This window comes from Papilio machaon, chromosome 29, assembly GCF_912999745.1.
Source record: "Papilio machaon chromosome 29, ilPapMach1.1, whole genome shotgun sequence".
NCBI lineage: Eukaryota > Metazoa > Arthropoda > Insecta > Lepidoptera > Papilionidae > Papilio > Papilio machaon.
The window spans coordinates 1873994-1895219 of record NC_060014.1 but is presented as its reverse complement, the minus strand read 5'-3'; the positions used below and the strand labels follow the sequence as shown (position 1 = coordinate 1895219).

At 36.7% G+C, this 21226-nt stretch overlaps 2 protein-coding genes and 1 long non-coding RNA gene across 3 annotated transcripts; all 3 read right to left on the bottom strand.

Moving 5' to 3' along the window:
- Window positions 1–7453: 7453 nt before the first annotated feature.
- On the bottom strand, window positions 7454–8541 carry LOC106713930. Its single transcript, XR_006756561.1, has 3 exons — window positions 8067–8541; window positions 7689–7898; window positions 7454–7612 (listed from the first exon to the last, which is right to left on the bottom strand). It is a non-coding gene; the product is annotated as an uncharacterized LOC106713930 (long non-coding RNA).
- A 2684-nt stretch (window positions 8542–11225) lies between these two features.
- On the bottom strand, window positions 11226–16298 carry LOC106711660 (putative nuclease HARBI1). The gene is made up of 4 exons (XM_045685290.1): window positions 16151–16298; window positions 12311–12393; window positions 11966–12218; window positions 11226–11474 (listed from the first exon to the last, which is right to left on the bottom strand). Coding segments are annotated over exons 1-4 (444 nt in total). The 5' UTR covers window positions 16153–16298; the 3' UTR covers window positions 11226–11368.
- On the bottom strand, window positions 13005–16155 carry LOC123722738. Its single transcript, XM_045685289.1, has 2 exons — window positions 15849–16155; window positions 13005–15602 (listed from the first exon to the last, which is right to left on the bottom strand). The coding sequence occupies exon 2, from the start codon at window positions 15594–15596 to the stop codon at window positions 13020–13022; it is 2577 nt and encodes an 858-aa protein (XP_045541245.1). The 5' UTR covers window positions 15597–15602; window positions 15849–16155; the 3' UTR covers window positions 13005–13019.
- Window positions 16299–21226: the final 4928 nt, after the last annotated feature.

The window sequence follows — 21226 nt, the reverse complement described above, 5'->3', positions numbered from 1 at the left end:
AATTGTGCTGTCACCTCATTACTGAAGTGCTGGCCAGAGTTATTAGCATGCTCTACCTAAAGACCACCCAGATTATGCCAGCGAGGCAGATTTCTGCTGCGATTATCTTTGCTGACTACGTTCGAATGATCATAGTGCGGGTACTTGTTGGGTGGTCTGGGAGTCCAAGATCAGAGGTGTCAAAATTTTGCAGAGGGCCATATAAGTCCTATCTTTACCTATGGAATTGCCGTTTTGTATGAAAAAATTTAAACGATTTTTTTTTCATGCATTTTTTATTTATATTAATTGAAGTAATCATCCATGCAATCAATGCATCTTTGCCAATGCAGTGGCAGTATATTATTATTATTAATAATAATAATATTTAATTCAAGAAAATCTCATATCACTGTTAGTAAAGTCTTATTTCTTAATGTTAGTAAATAAAAAATATGGGTAACAGTTATAATATATACATTATTTATCTAAAGAGTTGCAGTGTAAGTAGTTAAAATTCCGCACAACTGCACTGTCCTACCTCGATGCTAAAACAACCTGGAGAGAGTTTTTACTCGCATGATAGCCTATAGATAGAGATAGCCAGCGAACTTCAGTGTGCAGAGAAATGTCTCCATTTCTTCATTGATTCCACAATGACGTACGCTTCTTTTTCAATAGCGGAATGGTTTTGATCGCTTGAATTCAGAGTTCTTGAGAAAAACGCCACTGGTCTAGTATTTTGTGTAAGTACTGCTGCAATGGAATTATCGGACGCGTCAATTCCGAATGTAAAAGATACATTTACATCTATTGCATGTACGAGTATATAATGACTTCATGCAGTCGTCTTCTCAAACTGCTTACCAGCAAACCATACTCTCTCTTGTAGCCTTTGAACCAATTGCATCGCCGTTACATTTAGTTGACTTCGTGCAGCTTTTACTATGAATCGGTCCACGGTGCTTTTCCAACACTTCCCCCGTGACACGATAACGTCACCAAAGCCGGGATGTAACACTGACTTGCCCTCATGTCTTCAGAAACTGCAATTTGGGTAGCTCCGGCTTGAAGCATGCCCACTGCTCTTAACATTTCGTTCCTGGTCAAGTGTCTACGTGGCATGATTGACAACACAGGAGATGCATTTGACAAAGGTTATCAAGAGATGAGTTTTAATCAAGTTATGTTATAACATTTCAAATACAAGTTAGAAATAAGTTAATCAATTTAGTTTTTAGTAAATAAGCATTTAATATTAACTGTAAACAAACTGTAAAGTAATAAAGGCTATTTTTTTTTAAATTATTTTATTAATCAAGTTAGGAATTCGTGAAGATTTACTACTTCTTTGGAATAAATTCTTAAACAAAACTTTTTATAATAAATTTGAATTTAAAAAAGGAACTTTTTAATGTTTTTATAATCTGTTAAAGTTATTTTGTAAGGCCAGTACTTTTTCAGTTATTTAAAAAAGTTTTATATATCATAGACCATGTTCTTGTGTGTACTTGCTCAGGATTATTGGATTACTTTTGGTCAAAAATTTGGTATAAATCAGCAAAAAACGAAAAAGATAGTTGCAGAGGTTTACTTCCCTTGTTGCTCTTGTGAGGGCTTAGAACTCGAGGAAGGCGTTTACATAGTGATCCCGGGTCTCGCTCACTGGCCGAAGCTGAGGCGAAATGACTTCTCCCTTGTCGGCTCTGGTTAGGGTGGTGGCTGTTTTCGGTGGTTGCAGAGTATTTTCCAAGTCTGTGACATACAAGATAAAGAGCAATGGCTCAAGTACTGATCCTTGAGGAACCCCACTAAGTACACTTCGAGGACCGGATATGACTTTACCAATGCGCACTCGAAAGGTTCTGCCAGAGAGAAAGTCACATATCCAGGCTAAAATGCTTCCACGTATGCCAAGGTACTCCAATTTGTGAGTAAGGCGTTTGAGAGGAACACGGTCAAATGCCTTCTCATAATCTAAATAAATATTAGGTCAACCGGAAAGTTCTGTCCGTTTTAGAATGAAACAAAGGAATAATTTTTTTCATACTTTTGGATACTAACTACTAACTTTATTGAATAATATAATTGCCGTCATTATTTATGACTTCTTGCCAGCGTGATGGCAATTTGTATGTATATTCCATTTTTAAAAAATGTCTTATCTCTAGAGGCCAAAAATTGAACCAGTGCTTGTCGGATATCTTCTTCGTTCTTGAATTGTTTGCCCTGTAAGAAATTTTGTAAAGAAAGAAACAAGTGATAATCAGATGGTGCTAGGTCCGGGGAGTATGGTGGATGCGACAGAATTTCCCAGCCTAGCTCTGCGACTTTCTGACGAGTCCCCAAAGTAGCATGTGACCTGGCATTATGAAGCAGTGTGATGTCCTTCCTATTGAACATCGTCGGCCTCTTTGTCCAAAGTTCCAAAAGTTCCAAGGTCAAAGGGCCATCATAGGCGAACATGTATGTACCAACAGGTCGACGCCGGGTGTTTTTCATTTCTTGAAGAATTTCCGGTTTATTAGATCTTATCGTACCAACGGGCGTGAGTTTGTATGGTTCAGCAATCAGTGCTTTAGCCAGCGATACAGACGTGAACCAATTATCACATATCACGTTACGATTAGTACCATGTATAAGACGGCTCAATTCCTTTACGTAGTACTCTCCCTGAGGTAATCCTCCGGTGTCCGTGACTCTTCTAATGTATGGCAAAGCGTTAACCATATATTTCGTACCATTGTCACACATCATAGGTATTTTGATCCCGTATATGTTGGGTTTATTAGGAATGTACATTCGAAAGGGACACCTGCCTCTAAATTCAACCAACTGTTCATCAACTGTAAGGTAGTTTCCCGGTGTGTAGTTACACTTGCACTGCTGTATAAACATCTCCCATATCTTCCTGACTGGAATAAAGGAATCTTCTTGACGTAAGGCAGGACGCAGTCTTGTCATCCATTCTCAAACAACGCGTGAGAAAGTTGAAACGCTCCCTCTGACCTCTGACCCTGAAAAAGTGCTATCAAATAACTCAGTTGCAGTTAGGTGGTTATCTTTCATTGCAGCAGTTAGCGTCAAAATACCAAAATAGGCTCTAACTTCTATGGATCATGTATCTCTGCAGGTAGCGTGGGTATTTACAGGAGGTCTTTTTCTACAATCTCACCAACAATGTCTTCCGTGATGAATAAATCAAAACACAAACTAGGCTCAAAGATATTTCTACACATCCTAGTTGGGCCTCTAGAAGTGTGCACAATGTTTCTAGCAGTGGTTCTACCTCGACTTTCACCTTTAGAAGTAGACCAACAGTGCTGGTTTTTGCCCTTCAATTTTCGACGCGTTTCTGGGACAAAAGATGGCACATTTCTTTTGAGAGGATATACCTTCTGTTAATTCCATTACAAACAAAATTAGATTTTTTATAGTTACGTTTTGTTTATCATTGACCTTGTGGCACAATGTATATATTCCTGATGTTTCTAAATAGATTTCTGTAATTTTACTTATGTTGTATATAACAGCGAGGTTGTATGTATCGATCTGTGAGTATACTACAGCTTCTTTTAGTATCAATATACCATTGTGGTTGTCTATGGGTTGTATGATGGATGTGACTGGAGACCAGATTCTGATGAGGGCGAAAGGCGTTCCTGTAACATTATCAGGTCGTCTTAGCATACGGAAGTGTACTCTTATTGATTTGGAATTAACATGTTTTCCTACAATTTCCGCGATTAGTTCAGGATGGATTTTTATTATTGTATTAGGTCCTAGATAATTTGGTTCGAGTTTGTTTGTACGTGACCTTTTTAAATACTTTATATCAGACTTTAAATGTAGGATTTTCCGTAGTAATATTTGCTTTGGTTGTTACCTTTTTATTATCTAGCGTTAATTTTGTCTGAAGTTATTTATATACATTCTTCATTATTTGTTTAAGTTTGTTTGTGCTTTCTTGATAATATTCTTTCGTTAAGTATATTTCTAATAGATTGCGACTATTTTATAAATCTAACAAACTTTCAACAGTAAAAACTACGATAAAAACGTATTTTTATTTAAACCAAGTGTTAAAAGAAAAGATAATATCCATTTATTTAGGCTTTATTTGACTAAAATGACATAATTGAATATAATTAAATGATAAAATGACTCAACACGTCATTCTCCCCCTCCAGTCTTTTGACTAGGCAGTATAATCTTGAAGACACAGTGGTGAACTCCTCTCTCTAGCGAACCTTTTTAAATCCGGCTCTACGATATGCGCTGGGCTAAATTCATCAGTATGTTAGAATGTCTAAAGCACAGTTTGAGAAAATTCATAGTTTGATTGAAGAAGACAAAAAAAAAACCGTACAAATTTTCGTAAACCCATTGAGACAAAAGAGAGACTTGGTGTATGTTTAAGGTAAGATTTTTATTTTTTATATGAATTATCTTCATCAGAAAAATTTACATTAGCATAATATGACGAGATGTTTTCTTCTACATAATTTGGAGCCGGTCATCATACGGTTCATCAAATCATATATGTAGATTATTTAAGTTGGTTTTATTTTTTAAAGATGTGTTAGATTGCGAGAAACTAGACAATGGTGTTGCTGAGCGGCTGTTTGATTGAATTTGAGTGCTATCTTGCCATTCTTCTGAATGAGTGACATCTGATTGAAATTCTGGTGTTAAACATCAATACATCCGGGGCACCATTACCGACTGACCCTTCTTCTTCTTCACCTGACTTCTCCTCACTACCTGAAAGGAAAAAAGATACTAGTCGTAGTTTCCAATGTAATCTAATATTTACTTCCGCGATTGCTGAAAATTAAAGGAAGATGTCAAAATGCCCTTACTAATTAAAACAAAAAAAAACACAAAAATGAATCAGGCAAATATTTACTGGGCAGGTGATGGCACCACAACACTTTGAGGAGAGAGAGATGCAGCAGGCATGGGCGGCGCGGTTTCCTGTGCGCGAGACGTCGATGGGGTTGCCCCATCAACCCCATCGACGATCATTCCTAAAGAAGACCACAAAGTTTCCGATCTGAAAACAAAGCTGTAGATATTATTTTTGTTAAAATTAAAAAACATCGGAATACTCACCTTGGGTTTTTAACCATAGGAGCAGGGAGGACCCTCGCCCTTTTAGGGTGAATTGGCACCTCTAAAGGATGGTCCTCCGGCAGGTTCTCCAACACAGAACACTCTAAAATAGTTATTTATATGAAGGGAAATATTAGAAGTATATCAATAAATGTATTACAAAAAAAAAAGAACATAAAATAAAGTTAAATAAATATAAAATACGTGGGTGGTCTGAAAAGTTTCAGACCTAACATACATACAAGAATTTTTATCTTAAGGTTTTATTATATTTTTCTACCTAGTCTTCTAACTCTGTACACTTCTCCCAGCGATGCTCCCATCTCTTTAATCCACCCAAATAGTACTTGGCGTTCTTCTCCGAAAAATAGTTATTCACGAAGGAGATTACCTCCCCATTTGACAAAACTCTTTGTCCCCCGAGCGCTGTTTTTATTTGAGGGAACAGAAAGAAGTCGCTTGGGGCTAGATCTGGTGAATAAGGTGGATGGTCAAGCAGTTCAAAGTGTAATTCATGAATTTTCGCCATGGCAACTGTTGAAGTGTGAGATGGGGCGTTGTCTTTGTGAGAGAAGATTTTCTTTTTCTGCAAATGTGGTCTTTTTTCCGCAATTTCTGCTTTCAGCTTGTTAAGTAATGATGCGTAGTATGCTCCTGTAACAGTTTTCTATATTGACGAGTGCTGCCATCTTCACCTTCAGGTCGGAAACTTTTCAGACCGCCTTCGTATATGGGTTTTAGTATTAAGAGGTTAACCTCGTAATAAAATAATACGGTTCTGATAAAACAAATGAATGCAGGAATATTTTTTATTTATTTATTTATACATCATGCTCAATGTGTGACCCTCTATTCCTAATACATGTGCGGACACGTTTTCGCACTTTGGTTTTTGTTATTCTAAAAGAAAATGGTCCTCCTCATTTGGTCTGCTGCGTGAATAATTTTCTCTCTCAATTCTTCTACAGATCTGATTGGTGTCACATAAACCAAGTCCTTCATATGACCCCAGACATAAAAATCTAACGGCGTTAGGTCGGGACTTCTTGCAGGCCATGGCACTGGTCCACCTCTGCCTATCCACCTGTTAGGGTAATTTGCATCTAGCCACTGCCTAACGCTAAGGCGATAATGAGCTGGGCATCCATCACCAAATTATTTCTAATATCTTCAGGTACGCTTGTCAATAGTGCGGGTAGCTCGTTTCTTAAAAAATCTTCATAATGTTGACCATTTAAGTTCTGGGGCAAGATATGTGGACCAATCAATTTATCATTAATAACGCCCATCCACACGTTTAGTGAAAATCTTCGTTGTGATGCAGTTTCTTTGAGTTTTTTCGGGTTTTTTTTCTTGTTTTGATGTAATGCAAATTGTGATAATTTTTTATGCCGTCCTTGTCAAATTTTGATTCGTCGGTCCATAAAATGTTTTTTAAAAATTCTTCTTCCGCGTCGGCATTGAGTATGTACCGACAGAGTTCTAATCGCCTCGCTGGATCTCCTTCATTTAGCGTTTGCACAGGCTGGTAACGGTAGGGATGTCGACCCTATAAATGTACAACAGACCAAACTTTCCACTGTGACACACCTAACTCCCGTGCAATATTTGTTGACGTATTGGGATCATTAATAAAGCATTGAATAATCTCTTCTTCGTCATTTGCAGTATATCGCCGAAGTACTCCGGTATCAATTTGTCGTCTTCGAAGAAATTAACATTAGTAGGTATCATATGCACACAGTATTACAAAATTACATTCGATATAACTATTTATTGTTTCAATTGATAGGATATGATTTTATTGATGTTTTATATTGTCTTACTTTGGTTTTCTGTAGCTTTCACTTTACGTTCTGGATTCTCTATCTCTATTACACATTGACTGCTGGGACCAGGCACAGGATCTCCAGGTGTAATTTCCACCTAAAGAAAGAAACTTTCCACTTGGGGTAAGGTGTAGCATATGGCTTTAGGTCTGCTGAAGCTAAATTCATTGAACAAACTGAAAATATATAAATTTGTTTACCCCGCTTTTTAATGCATCACTGTCATAATTATTGAAACGAAGTTCCTTATCGCGCGTTGTGAAAGGGGGCTAGACGGTAAAAATTCTTACGAAAAGTTGTCACGACACTTTTAACGTCTACTTCACCATGGCAACGACGTGACAATATATAACGAAAATTCATAGAAATAAAATGTACTTCTTGTGAAGACTTAAGTTTTTTATTCATAGAATAAACATTGGTTCCTTCACTAATTAATCGAAAGGAGCTTCGTTCCATCCGGGTGTCCCAACACACCTCTCAAGTTTTTGTATCTATGACAAAATCATATGGAGCTATTGCTATAATTTCCTGGTCTTCCAGAGATGGTGACTTTGGTTTTTTCACCACCTGTACGCATTTGTTCTTGCCTATGAATAGATAAATTTGCTCTGGCTGCAAGTTTCATCCTCTTACAGGCCAACTTTACTTCACCGTCAGTTCTGGTTTTACCAGTGAGTTCGCTTATTCTATAAAACATGTAAAGATTTGTAATTATAACTTATGATTTAGTACTTGTTATGTGTTTAACAACAAAGCACTTACTTTGTGGCTACGTTTTTCCATTCTCGGAGTTTTTATTGGTTAATATGTATTTAACAAATGCTTACAACTTCTGGGTGTCTGAGATAGAGACATCAGCTGTGTGGACTGAATATCTTCCTGACTGGGTACAGCATATTCCATAACTTCTGGCAAATCCAAACTTATTTGAGACTGTGGTGGGACATGACTGGAGGTGGATGGTACATTAGCCTGAAAATATAAGAGATTTAGTCTTAGAATTTTAAATTGTAATAATATTCTTTATATTATTTTTTGATCTAAAATGTAATTGAAAACTTTAACCATTGAAATACAATTTTGAAGTAAAACCATTGTTAAACAAAGGTGAAAAAAATTGAAAATTTTAAAGTTACCAACCTCACTGAAGGCCGGTACTCTGGCTGTAGTTTGACGTCCACCAAACCCATCTCCCATTATTAACAGGACCTACACCTGCAATTGGGAGAGTGGTGGTGTGAGCGATGGTCCACCTCCAGTTGCTGAAGTTGATCTTCGAGAATCAGCAGTAGCTTTTTTGGCAAGATGTTTTCTATCGAACCAAACCTGCATGATATAAAAGGATGAGATATTTTATGTAACTGTTTATTTGGCACACAGTGATTTTTTTGACAATTATTTAAAAATAAAGGTACTTTTTGCTGGATTGTTTTTGTACAACCACCCATAGAATTGAGTGAATTGCACAATTTTTCCCACAGTCTCTTAGTTTGGACATTGCCATCGGCACCCCTCAATCTTCCACGAGCAAGATCCCTATGCTCGTCCAAGAAATTGAGAAGTACGTCAATTTGCTCTGGAGTAGCTGAACCCGTATGTGGAGCCATTTGTTAAACTGGACACAAAATTGTAAAATAATAATTAAAATAAAATAAATAAGTTTAAATAAAATAAAATCTAAAACTAAAATGGACTACACAAATTAAACACATTTACAACTAAAGTTTAAAAATTTAAAATCCAAAAAAAAAAATTAAATTTAAAAATTTTGAATCTTAAAATCCGATACAGTTAAAACAATTATCTAGGCTTAAAACTCTTAGGACTATATCACAGTTAATCACAGTCTATCTTAGTCTACAAACAATAAGAAAGATAATAATCGCCGGCCGGCGTGGGAAAGAATGTTGGCGCCGCCATGTGAATAACGACGCCGGCGCGCGGCGTGAGAAACAAATAGTGCAGGTGTCCGATTTCCAAATTGTCCACTTTAAATCATCACTTTTTCACTCCGTTTTTTCACTTATATTGTTTATAATACTCTAATTTTAAGTTTAGTACACTAAAAACTATACTTAATCACACTCTTCAGTGTCTCTAATAAACACTTAAAGTTTTCTTAATTTTATTTCCTTTTTAAAAACGTAATTGCACCGTAAATATTGAGCCGAAAAATCCGATAAAGGTGTCAATTCGTTCGTCTTGAGTTTTAAATAATAAAAAGTATACGTCACAGATCTTGTGTCCGAGTTATGAATTTATAAAATTGTCCTAATTTTTTCCTAACTTTCTATTCTTATAACTTCACGACTAGTGGTCCAAATTGAAATCTGAAAATGGCCTCTCGTTCGGCTCGTCAAGGACCTCGTGGCCACGTTGTTTTTGTTTTCTTCGACTTTTCGTGCTAGAAAAATTTCAAAAACCAGTCGAGGACCCAGATCTCAGCGAGACCTATCCGACGGTAATTTAGGTCGTCGATCGTATTTCGGCGACGGGAATTTATGAAGTTGAAAATTTTCAGTTTTTCGTCTATAAATTGTTTTTCTTTTTTTCACCGCGAAAATTTCACCACTCGAACCAATTTTTCCGCATCCGATGATGTGTAACACTTGTCACTTCGCGAAAATTATTCCACAACTTTGATTTTTGGTGCTTTTTTCACTCGCGGAGCGACTTTTAGCGACTTCGAGCGCGTGGTGATGCCAGGGCGGGCGGATCGTTACTCTTGTAGTTGAGTTTTATGTCTTCAGGTGTAGTCGAAACATTGCTGGTATAGTAAGTAACATATATGTTATTTCCAGGAATATGGGTTTTACTCAAAGGAAATAACTTTCATCGTCCAAAATAAATGACTTTCCTTTATAATTTCGTGTCATCCAGCGACACTGTGACATACCTTTGATTCCTGTTCGGCAGTGTATTCTGTAGCCCTTATCCCTTATCTTTTAATAAATCCCTTTCTTTTTCTGTTCTACATCCTATGATTACTTTTTGATCTTTGGCTTTTCTAATTTTCTCTATTTCAATTTCTCCCTCTTTTGCCTTAAGGGCCATTCTGATTTTGTTTAAAACATCTTCTGATGTGTCCATTAAGTCTTTTGATGTTGCAACTACTGAGTATAGTGTTCCTTGACTGGGAATTTTCTGTTTGTATTACACGTACACAGTTACACTTTCAATTATACCATGCCCCGTAAAACTGCTTACGCAGTTTGACTGCAGGTTACTCACTTTATATAAACATAGCTGTAAGTTACTAAATTAGGTTATATTAATACAATTAAATAACGTAAATGGTTACAACGTATTTAACAAGTGTTTTTTTAATTAGTATTTAAATTTAGCAAGCGTAGGCTCACGTCTTATGTCTTCGGGTAAACTATTGAGTAAGTATGGAACTCTTTTTTTTAACTTTCTATTTCCATAGTAATTTTGTACCATTCACACCCAAATCTAAAAGAGCCAGTATTAAAATAGATAATCACCACCTCACTTTTGACAAAGAAATAATATATCACTTACGCGGCGGGGGTTTGGGGACACGTCGTCCACAAACAATACATAAAAAAAATTCTGCAGAGACTTCAGCGAGGCTTTGCAATTAAAGCTACTAAGGCATTCCGCACCGTATCCACAACCGCAGCACTGGCGCTTACACAGTTCACTCCTCTAGACCTAAAAATATTAGAACACGCAATAGAAACCACCCGACTCACAGGCACATCTCCAGTCCTACCCAATAACATCCCCTTAGAACCTCCCACTCCCCCAGGTGAACCTCTCCAACCAGCTCACAGAATAAACACTGAAATCTGCATGTTAAATAACCAGGAGGAAATCAATCAAGCTTCCTTTATTTTTGGACACTTCAGCTGTACACTGTGACTCAAAAAGACCTGTTTGTTTGCATTTATAACATTTGATTTCTTTCTTCGTCTTTGCTGACAACTGTGTTTCCATTTTGGCCGCCATGATTAATAATCTTGTTAAATAGACTTCCTGGACGTTGAAGTTTTGGGTTAGTGAGATGTTATTATCAAACTCCTGCTCAAATGCATCTCGAATATTCAACTCGTCGACTTGATTACATCCATCACAAATCTCCAATTAACCTTGCACCTCATCGAATTCACTCAATAATTCTTGTATTCTTGATAATTTTAGCGAAAATTTACTCATATCTAAAGGCGTAACATAAAGCTAAAGCGTCGTCAAGATGAGTTTTATATTTAGTTAAACGCCCTTTAATATTACTACGCCTTGTCTTTAATTGTTTAGAGTCATTCATAGATACAATAATAATAATAGGTGCGATACGCTCATCGCTTCAGTTTCAAGATCGCAGCTGGTCGGCTAAGTGCGGCTCAACGGCAAGCGCAGCTGCAGACAATAGATCAATATAATATCATGTGTAAGTGCAATATTATGTAAAACTGCACATGCTACGATGACAGACATGGAAACCTTCTTTTTAATACACCAAAAAGCCTTTCAATTAGGTTTCTAGTTTTGATTTGTGACTGATTGTATGCTTCTTCAGCATGCGTTCGTGGATTTAATAGTTTTTTTTTTGGCGCCTGGCACGCAACTCCTGTCAAGCGATCTTGATCATGTGAAGCTTCGCCGCGACGCTTGGCCATGATGGCCACTCTGTACCACCACATGAGGTGATGGTAATAGGCCTAAGCACTTAGTGGGATGTCCTTGACAACGTTCTTATCGCAATCCCCTATCGCCTCGTCTTCGCGCTCGACTAGCGCAACGTAACCCGTGGCGTCAGCGAAGAATTGTTTAGTGCCCTCCGCGTTCGTGAGTCCGCGCTCACCTTCGTTGACGAACGATTGCAGCCACAAAGGATCATTTGTGAGTGTGGTTGATGTGGACGATAAATTTTTGGGCTTTGGCAACTCTTTCGTCGGTAGCTCCGGTCTCTTTCTCGGGAACGGCTTCGTCTTGACTGGTGGTTTAATTGGCTGTTCAGCAGGCGTATTGGTTTGCGTCGTCTCCATGACTTGGCAACCTTTTTCCATTTAGAAAAAAGGGGATTTAATAGTGGCGTTAATAGGTAGGGTCGGCATGGGTAGCCACTATCTCCAAGAAGTACCATTGTGCCAAAATCTCCACGCTCAAATTGAGCACATAAAGGTGAATCATTGAAAATTGTGCTATCGTGCACAGAACCAGGCCATCTGGCAATAATGTTTCTGATGACTAAATTGGAGTCGCACACTACTTGAACATTAAGTGAAAAGTATCCTTTTCTATTCCGGAACAATTCTGAATTAGATCCTCCTAAAAGTAAACATAAATATGAGTTTTTCTCACCTTTTAAAATAAACATTTTTTCATGTAGTAACAATTAGTAGTTATAGGTGAATATATACCTGGTGAATTTATTTTTATATGAGTGCAGTCTACTGCCCCCACTACTCTGGGAAACCCCGCAATTGAGTAAAACCTGTAAGACATAACGTCGCTTAGGTAACAATACCGCGCAAGTTAAAAATGACAAGTTATCAGGAGACACAAAAAACTGATTATTTCCTTTGAAATACTACAGACTTGTTAACTGAATAGAAAAATAGTTTTAGATTAGGTTCAATAATAATGTCACAAGTTAAAATATGCGTATATAATAATGTATAAGTATAAAATTGACTTATGCGGTATTAGCTTTACAAAATAAAGACTTCTGCGGTATTTAAAATTTTTATTTATTATAATGTAAGGAAAATAATATGTTAACAAATTATACGTATAATACGTAGAAGTATAAAATATAGCAGTCTCAACAAGTACTAGGACTTCTTACACAAATTATTTCAAAAGAATGACGTAGTGTCATAGGTTAAATCACATTGCTTAAGTAACTAGTTTTGGTAATCATCTAGCTTCTACAGTTAAATAAAATAGTAAACGTAATAAAACTATTTTAACAAAAATAGAAAATAAACTTTAAAAAACAAAAAAAAACTGTTTCTATCTATTATAGTTTAATTTTTAATAAAAAAATATATTATCAGTCTTAATCATCTCAGTCTGATAATTTGATGAAATACCACTAAAAGTTTGATTACTGTGACCTCACAGTAATTAAACTTTAAATGGTATTTCATCGTAAAATGTATGGCAGTTAGATGGTAGCACCGCTTTTAAGTCTTGGAGATCCTTGTATTTTCGCTGGGAAATTGGTAATCTTGCATCATACAATTTAGGCAGCTCACTTAAGGGCGGCACAGCATTACTCAATTTTAGTGGACGTTGAGGCAAGAGATGCAGCTGAGGGTCTTCGAAATTTAATTTATACCAAATAGTACCATCTGGTTTGTAAGTTATAAGCTTTAAATCAGTCACAGTGGGATCATTAGTTTTCTTGCCCGGGCGTATGGTTTTGTAGATTAATGTTTTACTAAAATCAGTAAAAAAATTATAATCCAGATAACGACAGTCGTAGGGCATTGGATAAGATCTAGCTGATTTTGCTATACTTGCATACTGAGAAGGTAAGTAGATTTCTCTTCCTTTTAATTTGCATTCGATGGCACTATGCACAGAATCGCATTCCATCTGAGTATGCCCTTTTTCTAGATATTTTTGAGTTATAATAACTTGCTTTTCTATTGCCAAACGTAAAAGGGCATTACTCAAGACAGAATTTCGATTCTGTGCACAGCAACCATCGGAAAATAGTATTACAGGTAACAATTTCCTATTCAATACACTTTGCAATTGATCAACAATACAAGATGCAAACACAGAAGCTTCCAGTGAGGCATTAGATTCATCAAACCAGTAACAAACAGCCTCGTGAGTAGCCAAATTATACATTGTAAAGTTATGCACACACAGTTTCGTTTTATAGTAGATAGCACTTGCCTGAAGATTAGGAGCTAATTTAACTGATTGAACATCTTGCGTAAATACATGGCATTTTCCTTCTTTGGCTAAATCTTTATCTATTTCTTTTTCCTTTCTAGCTTTTTCCTTCCGTTGTCTATGTAGTGCTATTTCTGCGTCATTAATATTGCCTGCTTCATGACCACAGCATACATCACACCGATCTTTTTTCGGATGATAAAGGCTTAAATTAAGCTTTAAAAAAATGTTATCAAAAATCCTGCGACTAAGACATTCTACTGATTCAAATTCACATTTACTAGAAAATTCCTTGTATAGCTGCGCCATGTTCTGAAATAACGGCTCTAGGTATTGTCTTGACGTACTGGATCTACAGTAGTGTGATGGCATTTTAGGAAGACTATTAAGGAATTCCTCCGCAAAGACATGAGCAGCTTGCTTTTTTTTTGAATGGATTTCTTTTTGTGAATGTGGTGGCATGGCGCTGTTTGTTTTCTCAAGCCAATAACGTACAAACCAGTCCTTAATCCCTAAAGTATTTAGAAACATCTTCTTGCATACTTGGTAGCGTATATTTTCAATAGTTAAGAAATAAGCTAGAGTTTTAAATCTTGTTGACTCAGGATTCTTAGTAACCTTTTTGTCATTTGCTATAACATGACAACATACAAAAGTTTTTCTTTGTTCCCATGACATCGTTTTCCAAAACGTGTTAAATAACTCTTTTCTTTTATCTTCATCTATGTTCTGACAACTTCTCAGTTTCGATTTCTTACAAAAAGATGAAATACATGAAGGTTTCATGCTTCGTGCAGGCCTTAACACATCATGATGGATTTTTTTTTTAATATTTTTATTGGTCGTGACTCGTCTATAGCCTAAATACGGCTCTCCTTTCATTCTTAAATTTTTGTTTAGGTTTTTCTTCCACTTACCAGGCTCTTTATTAGCTTTGTTTTTCCTTTTTCTATTAATTGATAAATCTCCGTAATACGTATCAGTGTTTGCTAAATCATGGGGTTGTGGGTTAGATGTCTCACCAGCAGTGGCAACTTCATTAGGTTGAGACCTTGATGCGTCACCAATAACAGTGACTTCATTAGGTTGGGGCATCGACGTATCACCAACAGCGGCAACTTCATCGATTTGGGGGCTTGATATTTCAGTTGAAGCAGTTACTGTAACAGTAGAATCCAGTACATCGGGAATATCATTTGCGATAACATTTACATTGGTTTGAGGATTAGGGTTTCCAAAAAATGTACTAGTTTCTATCAATAATATCTTGTTCGTTGAAGAAACATCAGGAATAAATTCATTCATTGAAATGTCCATTACTGAATTATTGCCAATGTCCGTAAAATTAAATGAAGAATTGTCTATCATCTCTATAAATTTTAAGTTGTCAATGTTAGTTATATTTGCGTCATTCTCCTTTGTGTTGTTAATTTCTACTTTATCTTGAAATATCGTATTACTGCTGAATGTGATTGTATCAGTTTGTGCAATATCTTCATCATCAAGGCTGGCATGTCCGAAAGTTATACTATAATCTGCTTGATGTAAGTGCTCAGTAATAGATTCGTCAGTTGATTTAGAAGCAGAATCCATAGATTTGGGGTAAAACTTATAATGTTTATCTGTTACCTGTGCCAGCTTTTCGCTATTTATTCTTTTTAAAATAATCTTTTTTTTTTCTAATAACGCTTCCCGCCTTTTTTTTAAATCAAGTAAAGTCAAGACCTCAGTCTCCACTTTCTCCTCATCATTCATTCTGGAAGCGTTATCACCAAGGTCCTCGGCCATTTTCATAATATGCTGGAACAAATAAAGTGTGTTAATTATTTAAAACTATGTAACTAAAGTTTGTTTAATACCGCTCAAGTCCTTTTAAAATGTTTAGGGAACACAGCGTAAGTCTAAATAAAAAGTTTACAATACCGCCTAAGTCAGTGAATATTACACTGAAAAACCGCCGATGTATTGATGTGTTTAAATTCCTCTATAATAACAGTAATTTCAAGCTGATATACTAGAACATAATGAATAGTCGAGTTGGCTTACCTTTTTGTTGCATCAGAACTGTCGGTCTCGCTGATAAAACCGTGATAAATAAATAAAAAACAGTAAATTTTCTGCGCGGTCACACATTCACTCGAAACAGTATGGCGGTCTGACGACTTATGCGGTTGTGGAACAACAAGCGATTTGCGCGGTGCCAGAACTGTTCAAATAACGCGCTGCGATTGGTTAATTTTAAAATTTTTGTAACATAAATCGACGCGCGCCATCAAAATCTATCCAATGAAGTATAAAACGTCATATGGCCATTTTTCGACTTACGCGGTATTGTTACCTAAGCGACGATAATACATTTATAACTTACTAGTTGTGCATGCGACTTCGTCCGCCTGAAATATCAACTATCCCACTGGGTTACAGGCATGAGTTTTGTTGTTGTTGTTGCATTTTAATTAAACTTATAAAAATACAACAAAACATATTAAACTTACAAAACATTCACACAAACATCATATGATGATGATGATGATGATGTAATCCCGGCCGATATCGGCCACGGCGACTGTCTTCAGCTCCGGTTTTGACGTTGGTGTGCTCGCATGTGGCTAAACATCATATACTTGTATTATGACGATACTTCCATACAAATTTCCACCCCCAATTTCAACCCCTTATATTACTTTCGCTAGTCGTTCTTTTCCATATTTTGTCTGGTGGAGGAACAGGAAGGACCGTATGTCAAATAGTCATCCATCCGATTTGGTTTTTTTACTTCAAGGTCTGTGTCCTCTTTTCAGATTCGCCGCAATTGTCGCTTGTTAAAGACTTAGCTTCTTCCAGAATTTGATTATTGTCACGTTACTTATTAAAATGAATTGAATAAATAACGGCCACTCACATAAAAAAAAGAAAATTATTAAAAAAAATTAACTAAAGACAAAAAAAATGAACAAAAAGATGGGTTGCTCGTGGGTCCGAACCTGCTTCTTTTTTTTTTTTCGGCACGTTGGTAGTGGGTCCTCGGTTGCGCTGCAGATCTTTCCTAAACATCACACGGTGACGCGTCATTCGGTTCGACCGCCATTTTATTATCGTTAAATATTAATTTGCCCTTTTTTATATACATGTATATTTTTTTAGGTGATCTCGGCCGAGATTATGACTCATTCGAACCGTTCAGGCAGTTTAAAACATTCCTGTATAAATTATATAAACTTCCGAACTTGTACTGAAGTTTCAAAATTCTTGAGTCGTCCTTTTTATCCAGTGTACGAGGGTGAATAAAAAAATTCTTGGAATCAATATTAAAAAATGCAAAGATTTAAATAATAATATTTTATTTTTCTACATAATCTCCCTCCAATGCAATGCATTTAGAATAACGCGTTTCTAACTTCCTTATTCCTTGTGAAAAAAAATATATTTTCTTGACTCTCGAAAAAGTCCTCTACTAAACAAGTGACAGTCTGCATAAATATAGTGTGATAGACACTCTTTAATTTGAATATCGAACTTGATCCAAAAAGGTTTCATATATATGCACTTCTAAGAACTTTTTGATTCACCCTCGTATAACGGATTATAACAAATTCTTCAAATACAACATGTATATGTTATCAGACAACCACTATTTACTGGTTCAATTAGACTCAACAAATAATACTCAAACTGCAATAAAGTTGGTTGTTACAAAATCGTTGCCGCGCGTGCCGCGTGTTCACGCGAAAGAAAAAAACGACATTGTGCCGGAAGTCTGTGTCACAGACTAAACCATCCAGAAATGCACAGACTAACAATAAAAGTTTCCATAGATTGATTTGTTTACTTAAAATTAATTTTGAAACGGTTAAATTAAAAAAAGCATTTAAAAGTTAAAAATAAATAAATAAATTAGTAACACATTACAACTCGTACATTTTATTTGATCTTAATTTTATAATTTCATCTTCGACACACTTTATTATTGTTATCGCGTCTTTCAACCCTGCGCTTCGGGCTTGCAAAGCTGCGTCTGCAGGCTGCAGCATGGATAACATTTTTTTGACCACAACCATGGCCATTTGGAATTCCAGATCAAGCATGACTTTTTTAATACCGATACTCTTGGCGACGTCATCACCGTTGAATCTGTCATTTTTAATTTCTTTCAAAGTCTGCAAAATCGATGAATAATTATCGTATACAACTTTAATTACTGACAAATGTCCAGACCAGCGTTGTTCGAGGAGTTGGTCAATCCTTTTTCCACTATATAAGGCAGCTATTTTGCCATGATGAAAGAATTCATGTAACATGATGCATTGGTCAAAAAATAAACGAATGAAAGCCATTTCTGAGATAGTTCTGATGAATATTAAGTGCAAGCGATGGTTATAGCAATGAACGTAAGGAATTTTGCGGCCTAATTTATTTTCTATTCTAGTCGCAACTCTTGAAACTTTCCCACTCATTACACTTGCGCCATCATAGCATTGGCTAAGCATACAAGAGGGGTCAATGTTATTTTCCGTATGTATATGTATATGTGACTCTTTCTCCATCTTAGGACGTTTCTTAAGAGTCTCCCACCAACCACCATTATATATGTGACTCTTTGTTCTCTTAAGGACGTTATTGTAAAAGTCTCCCACCAACCACCATTATATATGTGACTCTTTGTCCATCTTAGGACGTTTCTTAGGAGTCTCCCACCAACCACCATTATATATGTGACTCTTTGTTCTCTTAAGGACGTTATTGTAAAAGTCTCCCACCAACCACCATTATATATGTGACTCTTTGTCCGTCTTAGGACGTTTCTTAGGAGTCTCCCACCAACCACCATTATATATGTGACTCTTTGTTCTCTTAAGGACGTTATTGTAAAAGTCTCCCACCAACCACCATTATATATGTGACTCTTTGTCCGTCTTAGGACGTTTCTTAGGAGTCTCCCACCAACCACCATTATATATGTGACTCTTTGTTCTCTTAAGGACGTTCCTGTAAGAGTCTCCCACCAACCACCATTATATATGTGACTCTTTGTCCATCTTAGGATGATCCTGTAAAAGTCTCCCACCAACCACCATTATATATGTGACTCTTTGTCCGTCTTAGGACGTTTCTTAAGAGTCTCCCACCAACCACCATTATATATGTGACTGTCCGTCTTAGGACGTTTCTTAAGAGTCTCCCACCAACCACCATTATATATGTGACTCTTTGTTCTCTTAAGGACGTTCCTGTAAGAGTCTCCCACCAACCACCATTATATATGTGACTCTTTGTCCATCTTAGGATGATCCTGTAAAAGTCTCCCACCAACCACCATTATATATGTGACTCTTTGTTCTCTTAAGGACGTTATTGTAAGAGTCTCCCACCAACCACCATTATATATGTGACTCTTTGTCCGTCTTAGGACGTTTCTTAAGAGTCTCCCACCAACCACCATTATATATGTGACTCTTTGTCCGTCTTAGGACGTTTCTTAAGAGTCTCCCACCAACCACCATTATATATGTGACTCTTTGTTCTCTTAAGGACGTTCCTGTAAGAGTCTCCCACCAACCACCATTATATATGTGACTCTTTGTCCATCTTAGGATGATCCTGTAAAAGTCTCCCACCAACCACCATTATATATGTGACTCTTTGTTCTCTTAAGGACGTTCCTGTAAGAGTCTCCCACCAACCACCATTATATATGTGACTCTTTGTCCATCTTAGGACGATCCTGTAAGAGTCTCCCACCAACCATCAGTATATATGTGACTCTTTGTTCATATTAGAACGTTCCTGTAAGAGTCAGATATAAAATTTTGATTAAAAAAAATTATTTAAAAAAATCAGTACTTACATGATGACAGTGGCGGGTTCCTTGCGGTTACACATATAAATGTCGCTACAAATCTATTTGCGATTCCGATATATTCTCGTTCAGTCGGCATTTTTATATAAATACTTTTTAACTCCGCTATCTTTGATGTTACCCTATGCACAATTCTATTTACTGTTGCTTGTTCAACATTGAACGTATCCCCTATCACTCGTTGGTAGCTGCCTGTCGCATAAAAACGTAAGGCAATTAGTATTTGGTCTTTCGAACTCAACGGCTCTGTTCCGTCTTGTCAAAGGCTCGATACTTTTTCTAAATATGGAATACAAATACAAAACAGTTTTTTTCTATAAGCGAAACCTTGGGCGAAACTCTGCATTCGTGTATTTTTCAAACGCATTAATTTTCTTTAAGTTTTGCCGACAGACGCTAGGCCTCTCATTGTCCGAAAGCGATGATAATGATGAAGCCGACATGTTAACAGCTTAGATTTTCACTTTTAAGATAGCTCGCGACCGCTCTTAAATTGTTGGCGTACTTAAGTCGACGTGACAGTTCTTTTGACCTTCCCAAATATAAGCGTATTCCTCAAGATATAGCAGAAAATTTTCCTAAGGAATGGGGGCTAGGAAAAACGGATTCAGGATGGATGACATGTGAGGCATTTTTTGAATTTATTGCCGATATTTTTCATCCCTGGTTATTACAAAAACAAATAACTTTTCCAGTCATTCTTTTCGTGGATGGCCATGCGTCCCATTTATGTTTGCAAACAAGCCAATTTTGTGAAAAAAATGGGATAATTTTGGCAGCTTTGTTACAGAACGCCACCCATATTTTACAGCCTTTGGATGTTGCAGTGTACAGAAGCCTCAAAGAAGCATGGAGGAAAAAAATCCATCAATGGAGGATGGACAATGTTGTTCAAGGAGGTTCTTATATCCTAAAAAAAAAAGATTTCGCAAAGTTACTGCAAGAAGTGATACTTCAAAATATTACAAAATCTATGTTGTCCAATGGATTCAAAAAATGTGGATTGTTCCCGTGGAATCCGCTAGCTTTTGTGATACCAGACCAAGGATTATCCCAAGAACAAGAACGTATTTCAACCGTGATGAAAACGCAATGCCTAAAGCGGGGTTTGAATTTTCGGGGTTTGGATTTTTGGATGCCTCAAAAATAGATACTTTTTCTGCTCCCATCTGAAGGTACTTCAGAATCGGAATGGAGATCCACTGGACACTTCTTTATTTAAATTGTGGAAGAAAATAAAAATAGAGACACTTTCTTCAGAGGCTGAAGAAAGTTTAAACTGTGTTGATGGGGAAAATATTTCTGACGGGCCGGTCAGAAATGATGATTTCCCACAAGCAACAGAGGCCTCTACTAGGATTGCTGATAATTTATTAGCACACCTCGATTCTTCAGAGATTCTTTCTGATTAGGGATTGCAATCCGGAAAAACGGATCCGGTAATCCGGCGGATCCGGTATCATTTAATGGTTACCGGATCCGGTACCAATATACCGGATCCGAAGACCGGATCCGGTGCTAGCAGTTTGTGGGAAAATAATATAGCTGTTTCATGAATAGGTACTTT